Source organism: Xenopus tropicalis, chromosome 1 (assembly GCF_000004195.4).
Source record: "Xenopus tropicalis strain Nigerian chromosome 1, UCB_Xtro_10.0, whole genome shotgun sequence".
NCBI lineage: Eukaryota > Metazoa > Chordata > Amphibia > Anura > Pipidae > Xenopus > Xenopus tropicalis.
In genome coordinates this window covers 56,936,647-56,958,842 of record NC_030677.2, presented here as the reverse complement: position 1 = coordinate 56,958,842, position 22,196 = coordinate 56,936,647, and the positions used below count along the sequence as shown (strand labels likewise).

Genomic DNA, 22,196 nt, shown 5'->3' with positions numbered 1-22,196 from the left:
TCGTCTGTCTGTAAAACTGAATGAATGCAGTAAGGAGGGGTGGCCACTATTCCAGCACAAAATCTCCAGGTGAGCCATTACATTTGCACATTTTTTTTCGCTTTCATCTTGCCTTCACTGGGGCAACTCACCCTCTGTTTGAGATTCACAGCATGTACCTACCATTAAAGGAACAGTAACACCAAAAAATGAAAGTGTATAAAAGTAACTAAAATATAATGTGCTGCTGCCCTGCACTGGTAAAAGTTGTGTGATTACTTCAGAAAGTCTACTATAATTTATATAAATAAGTTGCTATGTAGCCATGGAGGCAGCCATTCAAAGGAGAAAAGGCACAGGCACATAGCAGATAACCAATAAAACACTATTGTATTCTACAGAACTTATCTGTTATCTGCTATGTAACCTGTGCCTTTTCTCCTGTTTTCCAGCTTGAATGGCTGCCCCCGTGCCTACACAGCAGCTTATTATATAAATTATAGTAGTGTTACTGTAGCAAACACACCAGTTTTACCAGTGCAGGGCAACAGTGCATATATTTTTATTACTTTAAAGCTCTTTCATTTTTTAGTGTTACTGTTCCTTTAAAGCAGCACTTCTCATTTTAAACCCCTAAATGTATTGTAGTAAATATTTGTTAGTATTCTTTATTATCTAGAAAACGTATATATGGCACTGTGTTCCTTCACCTGTTCACACCTCAGACTGTAGGAGCAGTGCCAGCATTGTGTCACTGTATGTACTACCTGCCCTATGCTGCCTGTGTGTATGGCACACACAGGCAGCATAGGGCAGGCAGAGTATTGCACACACAAGCAGCATGGGGCAGGCAGAGTATGGCACACACAAGCAGCATAGGGCATGCAGAGTATGGCGCACACACAAGCAGCATAGTGCAGGCAGAGTATGGCACATACAGGCAGCATAGGGTAGGCGGAGTATAGGACACACAGGCAGCATAGGGCAAACATACTCTGCCTGCCATACCCTGCCTGTGTGTGCCATATGCTGCCTGCCTGTGTGCCATACTCTGCCTGCCCTTTACTATTCACTACTATCTGGTTCTTGCACCATTTATACCTACTATAGACAAAGTTATCTGTATACATTTGAAGAGAAAAGCAAGGTGGCATTTTGGGAAAAATCACTTACTCCATGCCAGCTATGCTCCAAGGTAAAAAATGCATTATACTATTTGTGGATGTGCAGTAGAAGTTGGCAATGTGTCACCGGTTACACTCGCTGGCAAATGCTGCAGGCATCATTTCCCAAGTGACAGTATAGCTACTTTCCAAGCAGTGCGCCATGTCATACAGCAATGTACAGAATTGACATGAACATCTGCATTCACCAGTAGCTCAGGAACTTGTCTTGTACAAGAGATCCCAGGGGTGTTTGACTGCACTACAATGCTTAGTGGTTTGCTTAACTATACAAGTTGGTGCCACATAGCAACAAACTTTATTATATGAGGCGAATAATGAACAGTTAAAAAAACATTTGCTTTTCATATCGAAACTGGATATTGCCACTTTTATTTTATTTTGAGTTTTAGCTTACTAAGCATTCCATGCTGATGTTAATTCTATCCAGGTGTCAATGGGAAATATTAGGGGGAACAATACTGAACTGTGCTTGTTTTTTGCTGTTAACTGTCTCTATTTGATATTTTAGTCAATGGAACACCTAGTAGCCAGCTTTCCACCCCAAAATCTACAAAATCCTCCTGTTCATCTCCAACCAGCCCAGGCAGTTTCCGAGGCCTAAGGGTAAGGAATACATCACATTTTTTTTTATTTTAATTGTACCTATTGTTAACCCAGTCTTTTCAAATTCAGTGTTAATTTGTTCACACTCCTCATTCCCATTCTCTGGGAGTCTAGTTTATAAACATGGAAGAGTTTGCCAAATGCAATCTTTGAAATGAAAAATGGTTATGCTGCCTGCTTTGACTTATAGACTTATACATGTTCCAGTTGCACAAATCACCTCTATGGAGGTAGTGTGTAAGTGCAAAACAAATGCCCTTTGCATACTGCCTTCTGCATTGCAGAGTAGTAGGATTTTACAAGAGAAATACTTTTTCTGTTTAAATCATTTATTTTAAAAATGCTTCAATCATATAATATTTAAAATAAAAATGAAAAGCTTGCCCAATGCTCGGTGAGCATAGTTGCAGAGATCCTCAGCGGCAATAAAGTCAAATACAGTGGACCACAAACCCATAGCACCAATCCGATTGGCTGAAAATGTATGCAAATGAGTGAGGAAGTGACTGGGCATGGGCAAAAGGACAAAACCCTGCCCTGTCCATGCTGATTTCTTGCTGCCTGCTGGCAATCTCTGTGTGCGAATAGTGGGAAAAGGGGTTGGCGGTCCACTCCTTGAGGGGGTTTACTGAAATGGTAGGATTGGGTATGTGCATATTTTAATCATTTATATACTGCAAACCAAAACACCTTTTTGCTACATGATTATATTGGCAAACAGCATTTTGGGGCATATTTATTATACTGTGTAAGCCAATATCATCGGTGGTTTTGCCCATAGTAATCAATCCGTCACCTACAAGGCCTCGTGTATGGCCACCTTTAGAAAACAAAAGCAAACCGTGTCAGACTGGCCCACCAGGATACCAGGAAAACTCCCGGTGGGCCCAGGTGTCAGTGGGCCCTCCTGCTCACCCAACCATTTGCCTTGTATGCTTAAACCATGGCCAACAATTCTATATGAGAATAAACTGAAGAAATTGAGAAAAGGATGGATAATAGTATGTAAAATGAAGTAATTAAGAGATTAAGAAAGTGAGTGACCAGAGAAGGGGAGAGTGGACCTAAGGTCTAAGGGTTTTCTGGTGGGCCCTTGGCACCCCAGTCCGACACTGAATGCAAAGATCTGATTGGTTGCTATGGGCAATATCACTTGTGATGTTGGCTTACACACTATAATAAATATTACAATAGTGTTGTATTTTCAATCCAGTATTAGATGCAGAATTCCCCACAAGTGCTTGATAAGTGAGCATTAAAAGTGTGGTCTTGCACCTTTTTAGTGCTCTTTCAGCCCAGGAAAGTAAATGACCCCTCTAGTTTTTACACACCCCACCACCAAGTTGTATTAGCCATTAGAGAAATATTGTATGCTGTGTAAAGGCCAGGTCCCATAGAGGAAGTAGATGCAAGTACTTTACTACAGAGTTCTATCCCTACATTTTTTGTTGGGCTAGCACTCTGTAGTAAAGTTTTCAGTTATCTCTTCTGCTGCTGTGAGTGGGGTACATGTGCAATACAATCATTCTTGGGAGACTACTGAACAGCACATTGCTCCCTAATATGTAGGGCCACATCCTCTGTTGCGTATTTTGTAAGCTTCCTTTGGCACATCCTTTGCAACAGGGGAGTCCTTCCTCCTAGTACAGAGCAGAGCGCACCCTGGCTCAGCTTTAGAATTATTTTCTTAAAAAAAAGCTGCAGAGCCTGCAGGTGTTTTTATGTCAAACAAATAGTGCTGCTAATAACTCGGAAAGCAATAACTCTCCATGTGTCCGTAACAACACATATTGTTACACGGTAGTGACAAGTTTGTTTCTTCCAGCTTCACCCAGCTCTCTTGTAACTAGGCAGCAATAAAATGTGTTGCTTGTGGAAGGAAAATGAAAGTCTGGTGCAACAAAATAACAATACAAAACCCCAGTAAAGGAAATTGTACTTGATCCAAAAGGCGTTTATCCGCTCACTTCCCACCAGTCAAGTGTTGTTTGTCCTCTATTTTTAAACAGTCAGGAGAAAACACATTCATTTTGTGCTGATTTTCAAATGTTTATCAAATAATATTCTATAGTGTTACTGAATTTAGCCTAAAGGAACATGAATCCTATTCATAAGCAGGATTTACTTAACCTGAGTTTGAGATAAGTTGAGACTTATCTCTTGGGAATACCAGCATCCTTTTCCTGTTAGCACCGCTGTTCTACTAAGCAAGGGAAGCTGTGCAAAACAAATGTTTTCGAAATCAAACGCTGTTTCTTACAATGTCCCTTTAAAAACTAATCACTAACTGGGAAACAATTCAATGTAAGCAGAAATATAGGTTTTTAATAGATATTTAAATAAGCTTTATTTGCCTGTTGCTGTTAGCTATATGCCATATGTATTAGTTATACACAGTTATAGAAAGGTGGTATATGCTTCCATTTTGAGTGGGACAAAACATGGTTAGTTCCACCAGCTTTAATTACAAAGATATAAATAGGAATGTGTCCTTATGATGCTGTTGTTCTAAAGCTTCAGGTATCCCCAGCTGAAGTTATAGTTGTGTATTAACCACTTTGGCTGCTAGCCACAGCAACCACTAGGTGAACATTACAATGTGCTAAATCTCCTTTTCTTTGAAGTTAGGTACTGCACTGACATGTTTAATACTGTAAAAACAATTAGAGTTAACCTCAGTGACAGCTTATGAACTCTGACATCTCTGTATGACATTATGGATGCCACATGGGTAGGATTTTACTGGTCTATTAAATGAAAATTATGATTAATTTCTATGTTATAGGGGAAACTATAAATATAAGAAGGTTGTTATGTTTTTTCCAGAAATTGTGGCAACTCTAGCAGACTGAGTTGCCTTGAATCTCCCTCTGTCTTAATTAAGCAAAATAGGCATTATCATGCACAAATATTTATGGCTATTTCCTGTTCTCATTCTTATTTGTAAATAAAAAAGCTGACAGTTTCAGTGTCCTGATATTGAAGAAAGTGGAAGACATATTTGAATGTAATTTATGTTCTCTGATTTCAGATTCCACCACATTGTGGGTCCACTTCAAATGTGAATGGTCTACTCAATAGTCCTGAAGGTATGTAAGCAGGAGGTTAATGCACCTTGTTTTGCTCCAAGCTAATGCGAGTGAGGCCATTTTTATGCAATAAACATTTTCTTCATTATGCAAACCTCATGGCTTGCTGAGCTACCAAATAATATACTGGTATGGGACCCATTATCCAGAATGTCGGGATCTGGGGTTTTCCAGATAAGGGATCTTTCTGTAAATTGGATCTCCATACCTTGTCTACTATAATTATTTTATAAAACATTAATAAACATTAAATAAACCCAATGGGCTTGTTTTGCTTGCAATAAGGATTCATTTTATCTTAGTTGGAATCAAGTACAGGTATTGTACTGCTATTCAGAATGCTCGGGACCTGGGGTTTTCCGGATAAGGGATCTTTCCATAATTTGGATTTCCATAACTTAGTCTGTTAATAAACCATTTAAATATTGAATAAACCCAATAGGCTTGTATTGCCTCCAATAACGATTAATTATATATTATTTGGGATCAAGTACAAGGTACTGTTTTATTATTAGAAAGAAAAAGGAAATTATTTTTAAAAATTAGAATTATATGCTTATAATTTAGTCAATGGTAGATGGTCTTCCTGTAAATCATAACTTTCTGGATAACGGGTTTCCAGCATTACAGATCCCGATCCTGTATTTAAAGTTAACAATTTAGCAACATATATATATATATATTACTTAATACGGTCATGGCTTGCTTTTTGGCTGATGTAATCATCCAGCTATCCTTACTCATATCCTATTTTTACTGAATTTGAAAAAAAATTCTTCTAAAAGTAGATCAGTTCCTCGTTAAACTAACAATTTTATTTTTATGAAGCATAGGCTATTTTCAGTAGATCTCTCACTCAGGTTAATGCTCTGAAATTATTTCTCATTATGAGCCAGATGAGAAAAACATTAATCCTAACTCAGTTAATACATATTATACCATATTTTTCATAGAGTTTTAATGTAATAAACAAGGAGGTAGGATTTCCTCATAGAACTAAGTCTGGTCCTATGCATGAATCTCATGTTTATGGGGTTGCTAGTACAGGTATAGGACCCTTTATCCAGAATGGTCGGGACCAAGGGTATTCCGGATAAGGGGTCTTTCCGTAATTTGGATCTCCATACCTTAAGTCTGCTAAAAAATCAATAAAACATTAATTAAACCCAATAGGATTGTTTTGCATCCAATAAGGATTGATTATATCTTAGTTGGGATCAATTACAGGGTTCTGTTTTATTATTACAGAGAAAAAGGAAATCAGTTTGAAAATTCTGAATTATTTGATTAAAATGGAGTCTATGCGAGACGGGCTTTCCGTAATTCGGAGCTTTCTGGATAACGGGTTTCCGGATAAGGGGTCCGAAAACTGTACTAGGGTTTGTAAATAGAATTAATTATACCTTCTTATTTCATAGGACTTAATGGAAATAAGTTCACCGATGCCTCCATTATTCTTGAGAAATATAAAATAGGTAAAGTTATTGGAGATGGGAATTTTGCTGTTGTAAAAGAATGTGTGGAAAGGTGAGTTAATTTGTATTGAACATTTTTATGCCTTGTTTTTCTGTCCTATGGTTTTCTCCTCCAAATCCATTGTTAAAAACATTTTACTATTTTTGATGTTACCAAAAACTAAAAGAGGAAATTATTGTGTATGTTATTGTGAAGCTATTGTGAAGTTATTGCTATTGCCCATAATTGGAGGACAGTGGTATATTGGACTTTTTAGATGTAGGTTGATCCAGTTATATGTATAGGTGTTGTTTTGGACTGTTTGCAGTTTCATTTCATTTCTGAAATTGTTATATAGATGTCAAAATAATTGTTTCTCTATGTATGTACCTCTTAGTAAAGTTAAATATAGGTGAGGTCAGAAAATGGATAGTTTTGGTTTATTTGTATTTTACTCCCTTAGAATGTGAGTAAAAAGGTGAGGATTGCTAGAATTATTTCTGCTTACTGAAATTCCTATGTTGAATATTCATACCCTTCCCTGGGATGAGAATCTCCAGATGAATTAAACATGCCTTCCATTTTCTTTTGTTTGCTATTTAACTAAAATGGCAAACCTAGCCAGTAAATGTATGTATAAATGTAACACAGCTTAGTGTAGACAGTGCCTTAACAGCTAAAAACTATTTTTATTATTTGCTTTCTGCTGTATCTTACTTGTCTAATTTTGTATGCTTCATTTATTTCCCTGGCAGATCAACTGGAAAAGAATTTGCTTTAAAAATTATAGACAAGGCAAAATGCTGTGGGAAGGTAATCATTTTCTGAACAATTTCCCTTCTAAAGTCTTTAGTTAAACATGTAACTAATATATGTATTCCCATGGAAATATACTGTATATTCACTGCTCATGTATATTGTGATGTGAATTACTGTATGTAATGTACACTATGCTTAAGATATTCATTCATTTCTTTTAGTAAATATGTGGCTTTTTATCCTTTTAATACTATTCCATTTGGCAAAAAGGCAGGTTGGTGGGATAAGGCAAATGTCTACCTGAATATAGCCACCTTTGGTTAAGAGAAATCATAAGCTTTGTGTAATGAGCCCTGTCCCTTTTTCTAACTGCAGATTCTTTCTTGGGCTTACTGAGGCAGATCTGATTAAATACATTGTCCTTCTCCCACAATTGCTCTGAAATACCAAAATGGTTGGATTCCATGTACCTTAGAAGCGTCCTTAGGTAGGGGTGTTCCAGGGGATGCCAAGATTCAGCATCAGTTTTCCTCCTAGTATGCTGCTTTGCCAGGCCTGTGGGCACTAGGAGCAATTTACAGGGAGGCAACATTTTGCATATTTGTACACATCTTTCTTTTAAATGTATATGATGATTTACATTTTTTGAAAGGTATATAGTATATTGTATTAAAACAATTACGATCAAGAATGCCATTGTAAATTAAACAGCAGTAGTTGAAACTGAGTAATTTCCAAACTCATCATATAGACATGCTGATCTTGATGCATTTTAAATGTACAATAGAGATCAACTTTGCCAGTATTAATAAATACATCCTCTGCACAAAATAATTAAAGTTTGTTTTCATCCAACAGGAGCATTTAATAGAGAATGAAGTGTCAATATTGCGCCAGGTTAAACATCCAAATATCATAATGCTTATTGAAGAAATGGACACCACTGCAGAACTTTATTTAGTGATGGAACTAGTAAAGGTACAATGATTATTCCACTTGTCTTAATGCAGCATGATGATGATGATTTGGCTGCAGAATAATAGTTTTCAATGTTTGTGTGCTAGAGGAATTTTTTACTGACATTTTCTGTCCATTTATTTCCAGGGTGGGGATTTATTTGATGCAATTACATCTTCAACTAAGTATACAGAACGGGATGCTAGTGCAATGGTGTACAATCTCGCCAGTGCTATGAAGTATCTTCATGGTCTGCACATTGTCCATAGGGATATCAAACCTGAGAACCTTCTGGTAAGAAACATTAATTTGATAGTGCCAGTTATCTTATGGGAGGATATAGCTGTCACCTCATGTGCAAGGGGCAAGTCCATAAATGGTGACAATGTATTATATCTGAATTCTGTGTTTAAATAACCTTCATGTAAGCAGTAATACCTTTAGTAGAGAAATAACCCATTTGGTGCCTCATCTGAATTTTAATAAAGTGTAATGTTTTAAAGCAAAAGGGGGGATTTATGTTATGGAGACTTATAAGTTAATAGAGGCTTGATTAAAAAAAATATTTAGTATGTCTGGTAATAGCTTATATTGATAAAATTATAGGACTATGAACTGCTTTAACTATCCAATTGTGCCATATTTCACTTTTGCTCTGTGCATTGAGAAAGCCTTCACACAAGAAACATGTTGGCTCTTGTATTTATTTTTTTTTCAATTAGAAAAGTTCCCAAAAAGATACACTAAAATACATATATAAATATGGTGTATTGCTTACCAAAGTTGTAAAGGTGTAAGTTGAAATCAGTTACTATAACAGCCTAGGTGTGATACTTTTTTGTTGCAAAAGGTGTGTGTGTATTAATGCAAATATTTCAAATTTAATATAAACTCCAATAATAAGAAAATGTATGCATATAATCAGTTAAAACCTTTGTACCATGTTGGAAATAACACCAATAAATATTAAAATTAAGTCATCGACCTTACACAATTATATCACCATTTGGAGTGTCAGTGTCCATAAATAACTATAATTTTAATACAAAATAGAAAAGATGAGACTAATTCCCCAAGTAGCAATGCATTATTTCATTCATTATACAAAAAAAACAATGTTTATTATATATAAAGTAGCCCAAAAAAAAAAACCCTAACCCATAACAAAGCAATTTCTTTTCTGGAGGGGCCCCTCATTCTTAAATCAGTTGATAAAGATATGATTCAATGACAATAAACTATTTGATTAATTACTGCAGAAATCAATTAAAGTTCATATTTGGAATATCTTAATAACAGTTTCCACAAGTCACAGCAAAGGAACGTCTCTCAACATTGTGCACTTGAAAAAAGGTTTTTCTTTAGCTTATTAAATGCCGTCAGATTTAGTTCTAACATAGATGGAAAGATAGATTTTTATTACCAAAGTTTTTTTCCATGGTAGTTTATATGGCTCTTTTATTAACAGGTTTGTGAATATCCAGATAAAACCAAATCACTTAAACTTGGAGATTTTGGCCTGGCTACTGTGGTTGATGGACCACTGTACACTGTCTGTGGCACACCTACATATGTCGCACCAGAGATAATTGCAGAAACGGGGTATGCTAATTTCTCTAATTATGGTACTGTAGGAATAAATGATTAACAAGAGGTGTCCTTAGCCAGCAGCTGAAATATATGCTATGTATTTATTGGAGAAGTCTCTCTTGTTGCATATCTGAAATGCCAAACAACATCTTCCAAACTGAGTTAGCATGAAAATGAAAAAAAACATGCCATACTCATGTTATCTTAGATGGTTGATGAGTAGAATATACATTTATTTTACAGCTTTTCACACTTTTTTTGGGCAAATTTCATTTTATACTGCATAATAAATGGGCCCCTAATGTTTGTATAGGCAACATCAGATCTGATTGCCTTAAACAGATAACTTGCAATGACCTCCATAGCTATATTTTTGGAGTAACTGGCCATTCCAAAGGAAACATTTTCAAAGCAAGGCTGGTGAAACAAATTATTTTTTTTGGCTATGCATTTGTGTGGCACAATTGTTTTAAAGCCAAAAAATCATCATCAACATTTGTATGATGTGTAAAAATTTTCTACTCCTTAGGTACGGTTTAAAAGTTGACATCTGGGCAGCAGGAGTGATAACATATATCTTGCTTTGTGGTTTTCCACCTTTCCGCAGGTGAATATTGTTATTTAATAGTAAATGTGTGTGGCTGTGTCTTCCCATTATTTTTCTTAAATTGTTATTTGCATATATAAGAATGTTTTCCAGAATAAGATACTCTATTATATACACACATGTATCATTTGCTTAAAGGAGCAGGAAAGGTTCAATTACCAGGGGTGCCAAAGGTTAGGCATCCCCACCCCCAGTGATTTTATTCACATTGCTCCTGTTATCATTAAACTGCATCGGCCCGGGGTACTTGCAAGAAGTGATCCTTTTCCTTCTTTTGTGTTTGCCTGGGTATTTATGCACAGTAGAGTGAAAAGCCGAACTTTAACAGAAAAGCTGGCTTATTTACTCTACTGTGCATGTATCAGGATTTTTAAGAAAAAAAGAAGGGCGAAAGAGAATTGCTCGCTTGCATATACACTGTGATGGTGCAGGTTTCTGCTTATAGAAGCACCTGTCCAGGGTATCAGGTAGTGATTACAATAACTGGGGGTACCCCCAGAGAAAAGGTGCTTTTCTTTAAAACAAGAACTTTGACTGTCTCCTGAAGAGAGAATGCAAATTGATTTAATTAGACATGCCAATGTCTTTGTGACTGAACAGACTGGTCAATTGGTGGTTAGCAAATCACAAACATTCGTATAGAAACATTCAGGGGCCAGATTGCCAGTTACACCACTTGTTTTCAGCACATCTGTGCATTTTTTGGGCCGATACCTACCTGTCCACAGCAACTGAAATAGGCTTGTGCAGAAATGTTGTGTGTGTGTGTGGCCTGAGGTGACATTATCTGCCTATAGCATCTCTGGAAGGGCTGGTTTACAAGTTTGCACATTCTTCCATCATTGTAAGAACCAGAAATAAGTTTATTGAAATAGAATGAACCCTTGAAGGTGGTTGCATTAGCATTTGTGATATTGTGTGATCAGGATGCAGCTTTGTTGTTATCTAATTAAATGAGATTTTATCCTCTAGAGTCAGATGAAAATCACATTGAAAAGCAAAATGTTAATTTTTTTAAATTTTCTTTTTTTATTTATTTTTTCTTATACCTTTCAAAAGCTGAGGGAAAGAATAAGAACATTGGGTTATAAAAATCTGTGTAATATCATTGCATGTTATTTGTGACAATCTCTTTAGAAATGTAATTGTCTTAATACAATTTCTTCTCCTTCTGTTTTTTACAAAGTGAGAATAATCTTCAGGAAGATCTTTTTGATCAGATACTTATTGGAAAGCTGGAGTTCCCCTCCCCTTATTGGGATAATATCACTGACTCTGCAAAGGTTTTCTATGTGTTTATATTCATATTTTGTATTGTGCACATACAGCAATGCATTAATAGTTAACTATATATACATTCCATTCAGGGTGATTACGATAACACAGGACTTACACATATGTTTAATTTTGCATAGTTTTAATACAACAGTTGTAAAAATAAATCTGATTACTAAATCATCTCCACATGTATAGATACTTGCACACACAGACAATATTCACACCTCAAACATGCCCTTTGCACTGTATACTAGGGCAGCGTTTTTCAACCACTGTTCCGTGGCACACTAGTGTGCCGCGAGATGTTGCCTGGTGTGCCGTAGGCAGGGCACCAATGTACTAGGGGGGCACTGCTCTTGGCACCAATGTACTAGGGGGCACTGCTGCTGGGCACCAATGTACTAGGGGGGCACTGCTCTTGGCACCAATGTACTAGGGGGGCACTGCTGCTGGGCACCAATGTACTAGGGTGGCACTGCTCTTGGCACCAATGTACTAGGGGGCACTGCTGCTGGGCACCAGTGTACTAGGGGGGCACTGCTCTTGGCACCAATGTACTAGGGGGCACTGCTGCTGGGCACCAATGTACTAGGGGGGCACTGCTGCTGGGCACAGAGTTAAATTTTTTAACATTTTCTAATGGTGGTGTGCCTCGTGATTTTTTTCATGAAACAAGTGTGCCTTTGCCCAAAAAAGGTTGAAAAACACTGTACTAGGGTATATGGGGAAGGGTGAATATAAGGAGTAATACAGGAAATAATTTCACTTCTGTTGTATAGTATAATGATTTTAGAAGTCAGCATAGAGTTCCATGGAGATATAAAGCACAAAGTTTAGGCTTTAATACGAGTCATGGAAAACCAAGATAACTTTTAATATCCTCATAAACAACAGGGGGTTATATCCTCATAAACTGCCGGGGCCCACCAGGTTTTTCCTGTTGTCCTGGCGGCCCAGTCCAACCCTAACTAAGCACCATTTATAAGGATATAATTTACAGTAAATACATGGCTTTATGAATTACATGGAGAATAATCTAAAATATAAGAGATTAGAAATCACCACATTGTTTATGAGCAAGGCTGAAGGCTGAGTGCTTTTATATAGGTGATGGAGCTCTGATTTGACTTCTAATATCCTGAATATTGTGCAACAGGTGGTACATTTAAAAAACAAATTATAACTGGTGACATCACTGAGCACTGTTTGTAGGGATATATGTTACAGAATATTTATGGCTCTTGTGCATTATATTTTCTTATATTGCAAACCATATTATGCCACTAATTGTATAAGGTCATTCTTGAATGAACTTAAATGTTCACAGAGGTTTTATTATTACTTTCTTATGGGTTTTGAAACCCATAAATTATACAAAACATTTTATATTTAACCTTTAGACTTTCAGTTTATACAATTTTTATTTGTTGTTTTTTTTAGGAACTGATTAGTTGTATGCTACAGGTCAATGTGGAAGAGCGATATACAGCTGAGCAAATTCTCTCACATCCCTGGGTGTCTGTAAGTATTGTCGTCGGCTTGTGCCTTTTAACTAGTTCCATAGTAATGTTCAGTGTATTTCATTTTACTCTAGGGCACTAAGGGTGAAGACACACAGAGCTACTTAGTAGCAGCCACTTGTCATGGCTACTAAATGCCAGAAAATACCTGGCAATTGAGAAGGAGCAATTGATACTATCAGAGTCGGACTGGGCCGCCGGGACACCAGGAAAAATCCCGCTCTGGGAGGACGTCGGGTGGGGGGCCCTACTTGGGGGTGGGTGAGGGGACGCGGCCGGCGGGGGCACCTGCAGGGCCCTGCAACCCCCAGTCCGACCCTGGATACTGTATAAAAGCCACTAATCCAGCCTTGTAATTATTTCAAGTTGACACAATCCCTTTTTTCTATTGGTTCAATTGTTATGCTTCATTTAATGCTTCGTTTAAGTTATCCTTGGGTGTTATGATGTTGCTATACATCAAATATCAGCATGATTAAATAATGATATTGATGAATGTTGATATGCAGGAAGGCTTAGAGTGCTGGAGCCTGGTTGTCTGTAAATATAGCAGTTATGTCTGATTTGCATTCTCCTGCTAGACTCTAAATTCATGCATAGGCATTTTGACACTGTAAAACAGCAGCCAACACCCCTCTCAATATGTAAACTCCTTTCCACAGTAATCTTGGGAAAACACTGTGCTTACTCCTCCATCCACAAGGATTGGACCTAAATTATAACAGTGAAACCAAATGTCTTGAATGGCCAGTTTAAGTTAAACAGCTTTGAACATGGACTTAGTCTAGTCTGCAGCAATCCATATTCAATGATTTCATGGAAGCACCTACCATATTCACAGATAAAATATATTAAAACCTCTATGTGGGAGTGCCTGTGCCAGTGTTGTAACTATGTGGGCCTGCCTGGCCTCCCTTTAAAATCGCTGATCACCTGTGAAGACTCAGGACCCCCGGCACCCATGGGTTCTGTTACACCACTGGCCTGTGCACATGCAGCTGTACATAAAGGTGTGTGACACTTTAAATATCCCAAGAGCATCAGAATACACATACACAGCTGTCATGTGCTGTGTGACTTGCTCTGCATTTTCCATCCAGCATGGAGTAGTGATTGGACTACCCCAGGGTTAGGCGTAACTTCATAGTGTATGGAGCTCATATACCCTCAGTAATCTGCACTTTGTTCTTGCCCTTAATAAATAATCCAACCAATACTAAAGGGGAGGTGATGATTAGAAATGTGCATGCCATGTTCTTAATATTCCTCCACACATAACTGCCAGTTGATAACAGCAGTACTTCAATGCCCTTGGTGCAGTCTTAGCCCAGAGACATACCAGTACTGCATAGTATTACACAATCTGTACATAAATCTTAAGAAAGCAGTACATTTCTCCCTTTTCTCCAGACATTTTAACTTTGTTTTTTTTATACTGTAGGATGACGCATCACAGGGAAATATGCAGGTTGAGGTTACAGGTAAACTGAAACAGCATTTCAACTCTCTTCCTAAAGAGACCAACACTACAGCTGCAGTGTCTGTGATCATGGTAAGTCAGTACTCTCTTTAGCTTCATGGATAAACAGAATATATGTGTAAAACAAAGGGCATTGCATGTAAAAATAGTTTCATACATTTGTCCCCACCTCTGGCCATTTACTTTTGATTGTAGCAGCTAGTATTAGGTAAATAAATACATAAATAAAATAAATAAATACATACAATATTACATCATTTATATAAAACAGGGATATTACATTACTAATGACCCTTCAGTTGGTGCCATTACCTAGAATTCTCCAGTTTTGGAAGATCCGAAGACCACGAGCCACAGGGCCTGGAGCAAACTGAAAACTCAAATTACTATAAAAGAAAAGATACCTTTTTTGTTGTATGGTAAAATCTTTTTCCACTAGGCATATTCCCATTAATAGGCTGTATTCTTATGTACAAGATACAAAAAGAGTTTGTATTAACAGTTAAGAGTTTGTAATTAATTTAACATTGTATTTAGTTCTGCTTGTTAACAACCATTTATCATACATCCGAAAAAAATACAAATGCTATTTTTGACTCTAAAGTAAGTTTATTCAAGATGGATGTAAACAGGATTGTCACATGCAAAAACATTTAGGTTGCCCATGAAATAGTACCCTTTTTCCCCTACACAGTAGTTTTAATACATTAATAACTTCAAGTGTTCCATCATAATAAGAGGCTCTTTCAAATGCCATGACCAAGCCGTGGGTAGCTTTTTGCCTCTTCACATAGTGCGGGCATGACTTGAGTTATTGAAGTTTTTACATAATTGAAAAAAATTCTGCCTTTCACTGCCATGTCCTGTGTAATCATGGTGAAGAGGGGAAAGGGGTTGCACAGTACTGCTAAAGCAGGCCCAGAAACCCTATGGGTGAAGACACATGGGGCTACTTAGTAGCAGCTACTTGTCACGGCTACTGAACGCCAGAAAATTCCCTGCCATAGACAATACTGAAAATTGCCTCTGCTAAAACACACGTAAAGACAGTTATCAGTAAATGATCAGCATTGTCTATTTTAGTAGCCATGCCAAGTAGCTGCTACTAGTAGCTCTGTGTGTCTTCACCCTAACATATGCCCTGCAAGCCCTGCAGCAGCAGTCTCCCCAGTCACTTAAGGGCTCTGGCACACGGGGAGATTAGTCGCCCGCGACAAATCTCTCTGTTCGCGGGCGACTAATCTCCCTGAAATGCCATCCCACTGGTGATGGGATGGCATACGCGGCACCTTGCCTTGAGAAGCGCCGTGTATGTCATCCCACCGGCGATTTACATTTTCGCCGGTGGGATGGCATTTCGGAGAGATGCTGATTAAGGGCTCTGGCACACAAGGAGATTAGTCGCCCGCAACAAATCTCCCTGTTAGCACGATGTAATCTGAGTTTATGAAGTGTGGTCAGTGCTATGTACAGTGCAATATTGGCTGCACTGGATATAATAATAGGTGTCTTGTTCAATAAATACTTGTTTCATTGATGTAGGTAAGGACATTGATGTAGGTAAGGACAAAAGAACAGACAGTGATGACCTCATACTTTAAATTTTATATGGATACTAGCCCATTGCTATATGGATACTAGTCCATTGCTATATAGATAGTGGGTTTGAATCTATGAGCTGCAGTAACCTTCAATGGTTTACAGTTGAAGTTTTTTAGATGACAATGTTTGCATTTCATTTTACAGTTTGAGTTTGACTTATAAGAAGGGGAACCCCTGAACTTGCTGCCTTACATTGTGGGGCCAATGGAGATGAGCTTGATGGAGAGGAGTGGTATAAAAGATATTTTAAAAATGCAGCTCTGCATGTATCTTATCTGAGCTCCTTTCTTGCACAAAGCTCTTTATTCTTTGCTGGTGATTAAATTAAATAACTTAAATTGGACTTTTGGTCTTCCGAGTTATTTTCCAAATATAACATACTCTGATTACTTTCTCAATAACAATTCCATATACACTTTTGACTCTCTTAGACTTTCTCTATTACCACAGTAATGCACATATCGGGTAGTAGGGGGGAGAATTGAATTTCCTTTCTACCAGCAGGGAATGCCTTAGGCCAACAGATTAATTTCATGGAGAAAAAAAAAACTTTCTAAATACAATTAACAATTCCGTGCACTGTTAATCTTTACTGTCCTGCTCTTAGCCATCTGTCTCTCTACATGCAGAATGGGAATAGGTTAGTTAAAAAGTGAGCTCTAATACTCTGTATGAAGACAGAATGAAGACGGAAGACATTAGTGAAGAGTAACTTGATTAACTCATTATATCTACAAAATAGTTATTTTGCAATAGCTTTTCCAGGTAGCGTTTCCTTCCACAAAACATACAGGAAGGTTTGGTCTGTTGGTACCTTATCACCCTGTGTGTTAGTATGAGATAATTGAGAGATCTAGATCTGCTGCTTCCATGTTTCCCTGTGTATTACTATAGTACCCGAGTGAGATCTAGATCTGCTGGTGTCATGGTGTTACCCTGTGTTTAAGTTGTGCCTAAAAATGTACACTACCAGCTAAATGCCTTATAGAAACCATGACAAATCTCATGCCTGGGTTGCCATTGTTCACAGTTGGAGGCAGTACATTTTTTGTGGAAGATCCAAAGCTGGCAAGGGCACACATGCCTGGCATATCTAGAAATGTACATTTTTTGCTGCATATAATGAAAACCACATACAGCACAGTTTAATGTGAACATGAATAATACAGGGAAAATTAGTATGTCATGTCTGAATTCTTGTGAGACATGGCATAATTAAGAATGATTTATCCTGATGACAAGTAGTTTCCCAGGTGCCCTGAGCCATGTCACCTGTGGGCTGATGAACTTCAGTTACGTATTACTTAATCACATGTTTAAAGGGGTGGTTTACCTCAAATTAACTTTTAGTAGGTTATAGAATTACCTTCTTTGCAACCTTTCAACTGGTCTTGATTTTTTTTATAATTAATAGCTTTTTAATTATTTGCCTTTTTCTTTTGACTCTTTCCAGCTTTGAAATGTGGGTCACTGACCCTGGCAGTCAAACATTATTGCTCTATGAGGCTACAATTTTATTATTATTGTTACATTGTATTACTTATGATTCTGTTTAAGCCCTTTCCTATTCATATTCCAGTCTTTCATTCAAACCACTGCCTGGTTACTAGGGTAATTTAGACAATAGCAACCAGAAAATGCTGAAATTCCAAACTAAATTGTCGCTGCACAAAAAGCTAAATAATTCAGAAAGCACAAATAATAAAGAAAATTAAGACCAATTGCAAATTGTCTCTGAATAACACTCTCTAGATCATACTTAAAGGTTATTTTAAGGCAAACAGCCCCTTTAATGCATATACAGTATAACTGAGATTGGGATTGCGAGTTTATCAGTAGAAAAGCCAGATATAACTGTCCTTTTATTTTAAAATACCTTTGAGCTCTTTTTAATACAATTACTGTTTTAGAGCAGCATTAGGAGAAAATGTGCAATCTAGAAAACTAAACAAGGGGGGGGGGGGGATAGTGAGGATAAAAGTAATATCACCCATGTCTGTCTCTCAAACAAATATCATCTTCAGATCAATTCACTGTTATTGTCTTATGAAAGAAGGGATTGCGATTATTGATTTGCAGTATTTGGCCTCACACACACAGTCCCCAAAGAGCTCTGTAGGTGTCAGACATGACCCTGCTAAGCAGCAGCCAGTCATAGAAATGTCCCCGGACTGAGGCTTTATTGTGTATTGTGTTACATTCCTTGTATTTCATCCATTTCTAAATGTATATTAAAGGAAAATGTAAGTAGGTTTGACTTTCCTTTGATTACACATATTGAAAATGATACTTACATAGTATTGCACTTAAATTGATATTTTATGCTGTTGATTCTGCTTTTAGTAAGCATAGTTTCTATTCCTTGCTTCTTTCCTCCATTACTGCTGTTTCCAATCCTCTTCCTTGCTACCTTCCGCCTAGGTCCACGCCAATGGTATGTACTAACTGCATCTGCAATACCTTGACTACTGCACCAGTGCACAAGTAATAACCTGCTCAATGTGAGGGAAGGAGAAGTAACCATCATAGTGTTTCTTTACAGAACGAAAATCTTCTTGTTTTTAAAGAGGTTTAGATAAATGTAAATGATAAACCAAGAGACTGATCATTCTGTAAAGGCATCCACACTTGAACCGTTTCAGTTGTATTTCAGCCGTGACTGGAGGGGTCTACTAAATTTTTGAATATTTACAGCATGTTTCATTCAGCCAATTAAAAAGCACTGAGAAGTCTTCTAGTGTAGCAGACAGAGTCCCTAGGATGCTTAATTAGAAGCCTTCAAGAATTATCTAATAGAGGAACGGTATTGTTGTGCGGTAACCTTCCTGTCTGCATGTGTTTCACAAGTCAGCAATTTCCAACTTTTCCCATGTTATTGACCAATTAGCTTACATAATGCTTTATTATGTGGGTTTTAATCCATAAAGGCAGAAACCAGTTGAAATATAAAAGTGGTGGGAATTTAGCAGAAATACTAATAAAGGAAATAGATTTAGGAGAGTCAGACCACCCAAAATTACATTACATTTGATATACAACATATGAATTTATTTAGCCTTTATTGGCTGGCCATGTTGCAGGTGTCTGGAGGTAAGGCTGCATTGTTTGCCATATTTGGTTCTTTGAATCACCTCTTGCCATATAGGTTTGGTAGAAAAGGATAATGGATTATGTGTAAGTGGTGGTTACCTAGTGAAAGAGGAGAGGGGAGGAACATGCAAAGGGAAAATACCTTTATGTACACAATCTCCATAGATGTGCTCATATTTTATCACTTATTTTATCATTCTGGGCCAAATCTCCCATCCTCTCTGCTAGTCTATTTCAGTCTGTATGACATTTGTTTACCGCATTATAATACTCAGATACAGAGGTGCCTAGAGCAATTTGTGAACTATTTACAAATGTAAGGATGATACTACTAGAGCTAGTGACAGCTAGTTTTTCTAACTAGGTTACTTCTCCTTTTCTTTGTAGTGCATGTGTACATAGATATTAGTAGTATTGTTTTGTAGAGTGACATTCAGTAGCATGGTCCTTACATGTCTAATTCGTCTACAGAACACAGCTCTTGACAAGGAGATGCAGATCATCTGTGCAAAAAGTTGTCTGGACACTGGCCGCCATGACTTAAAGAAAACCTCTAAGGTGACTACATCGACTTAAGATATTCACCTTGTTCCAGGACCCACAGGCTTGCTGTGATGAATTTGAGACTGTGAAAATTGCCTTTCTCTTGCCAGATGTGTGTTGGGCAGCTGTACAGCCCAAGCACTTGACTACTGACCAAAATCAGCAAGAGAATATTTACAAAACCTGCCCATATGTGACTTTTCTGCTTTATGCTTGATTAATTAATGGATGATGTTTTTTTTTTTATTTCTGCCATGTTTTGCAGAGACTGTTTTCAGTTTGCCTTCTACATTTCTATATCCAAAGCTAGTGATTGAGACTCAAGCTTTTCCAATAGAACACATCCCAGACCACATTCCAGAAAAAAGCATTTAAGAAAAAAAGACTGTGTTTTCTAAAAGGTTAAGTGTCATTCTTTTGGTTATCATCTAGGTAACCACTGATTGTCTATTGATTTGCTACTAGATTAACACTAATTCATTTATTTTGAGGGTTTCAGGTCAACTTTATGGAGGCAGTAGTGTTCTGAACTGATTTGCAATTATAGTGTAAATAACTTACTCTCAAGGGGTTAGGGTTACAAAAATCCTATATTTTCAGAGCCTGCATATGAAAGTGTCTGGTTCAGAAAACTGTGAAGGGTTCGGTCACAATTGTATTTCTTTCTGTTTGGCCAGATAGTAGGTTTGAACTCTATTTGCCAGAACAAAGGTAGAAAGAAGAATATGAAGATTTAAAACAAATGTAGTGACTTTTTCTACTAATTTATTCTATCTGTATCAATTACAGGTAGCTGACTTAAAGGGGAACTCCACCCAAACACAACTTGAGCTTTTTGAAAAGTAAATATAATTTCTAGCAACTTTGCAATATACCTTAATTCAAAAATATGCAGCCGTTTCATGATTTTTAATGTAATATGGGTTGGAACAGTTACCCAAGCCTGGCCCCCTGTTCTCCTGCTGATCTGACTGACTACTTTGAGACTCAAATAAAATGTAATAGTAGTCGACTGTTCTCAGCCTGCCTTCAGCCTGTATCCTCAAAATCCCACAATTCCCTGCACACGTGATGTCAATAAGGAAAGGAACATCATAGTGCAATGCATTGTGGGTTATGTAGTTCCTGCATGCTATCTGTAAGCTGTCTGGAGAAGTTTTTACAATTTTTAACATCAGTGTTTTAGTCCCTCCTCCCCTGCCAGGATTTCAAATGATGCAGAAAGAGAAGAACTGTTTTGCAGTCATACTTTTTGAAGTAACAGATTACACTGGTTCAGAAGCTGGAGTTTCCCTTTAATAAATTGCTGCTGGGTTATGAATTCTAGTAAACCCAACTACGTATTGAAAGGACGGTCTTGCTATGTTGTTGTGTTTGCCACATGTAGACCTGGTGATGTCATATAAATGGGTGGGGTTTGTCTGGCATACAGATTCCAGTCAGAATGAGTAATCATTCCTTTTGCAAAACACTTCTCCAGAGATCTTGAAACATTGCGCTCCTTTAAAGAAAAGACGTATGTTCTTGTCTGTCAGTGTGTGACTGTTATTTATTTAATGTTGCACATTCGGGGGTTGCACATTTCCCTGTTAAAATGACAAGAGTAAGGATGTGTACTCAGCAAGTGCAAGAGAGACACCCCATGGGTTGTACTGTGGGCTAATGAGTCTCAGAATGGGCTCGCTGCTGCATGTTGTAACAGTCACATAGAAAGGAACTTCTGCAGTTTTATCCAACAATATATGTGTCCTTCAGAGGGAGTAGGACATCATGTTTATATTGAGAATAGACAGTTGGAACTGAAGCTATAAACTGGTATTAAAGTATTTTGTATTATTTTAACAACTAACTGTATTTCTCAGCCATAATCATGGATCAAATCCACAACTAATGGCCTGCTGTCACGCTTAAAATGATCACAGATACAGTACATGCGTTTTATGCCATTTGAAAGGAGACGTCACACACTAGCTATTTGCACACGGCATCAAAACATGGACATGGATGATCTGGATGTGCCATTCTGGGCCTGTTTTGAGGACATGTAGTAACCCTGCAGTTCTGCTTTGAATCTTTGATTTGCAAACCAGGGCTGTATTTATATATAGGCACCCAAGGGGGCTGTGTCTAGGGGGGCAAGCCCTTGGCTACCTATATAATCAAAGTTTAATAAATAAAAAAATAAAAACCCCTCCCCAGCCACCTCCAAACCAAACCAAACCAATGAAATTTCAGCAGCAGAGCTGGGTGGGGGAGCTAATTGTCAATAAAATAACTATTTGCTGACAATGTAATTAGGTCTATTAAATGGAAGAGAGCAGAGGACTAAAGTACAGAGCATTTAAGGGGCCGATAATGGAGGGCTTACCTATGGTGCATCTAGGCCTGTGGTTGAGATTATTCTTACAATAACATTAATCCATTACATTAAATTGTGTGCAGCTAAATATTTTATAT

At 37.5% G+C, this 22,196-nt stretch overlaps 1 protein-coding gene across 4 annotated transcripts in view; it reads left to right on the top strand.

The window, feature by feature from the left end:
* The window catches only part of dclk2 (doublecortin like kinase 2), a 52,428-nt gene extending 31,817 nt beyond the window's left edge, over positions 1-20,611 (top strand). The window contains exons 5-18 of one of the 4 annotated variants that reach the window (XR_004220984.1): positions 31-69; positions 1,675-1,769; positions 4,801-4,858; positions 6,277-6,385; positions 7,069-7,126; positions 7,931-8,050; positions 8,177-8,323; positions 9,498-9,631; positions 10,149-10,226; positions 11,413-11,509; positions 12,945-13,025; positions 14,466-14,576; positions 16,251-16,338; positions 19,668-19,756. Coding sequence is in view for 3 of the 4 variants with exons in the window: in XM_012955602.3 (XP_012811056.1) it covers positions 31-69; positions 1,675-1,769; positions 4,801-4,858; positions 6,277-6,385; positions 7,069-7,126; positions 7,931-8,050; positions 8,177-8,323; positions 9,498-9,631; positions 10,149-10,226; positions 11,413-11,509; positions 12,945-13,025; positions 14,466-14,576; positions 19,668-19,772 (1,232 nt within the window). In the remaining variant the exon portion in view is untranslated. Of the gene's footprint in view, positions 1-30; positions 70-1,674; positions 1,770-4,800; positions 4,859-6,276; positions 6,386-7,068; positions 7,127-7,930; positions 8,051-8,176; positions 8,324-9,497; positions 9,632-10,148; positions 10,227-11,412; positions 11,510-12,944; positions 13,026-14,465; positions 14,577-16,250; positions 16,339-18,527; positions 18,591-19,667 lie in introns of all 4 variants that reach the window. The other 3 variants (XM_002933500.5, XM_031895502.1, XM_012955602.3) reach the window with 3 other exon arrangements.
* Positions 20,612-22,196: the final 1,585 nt, after the last annotated feature.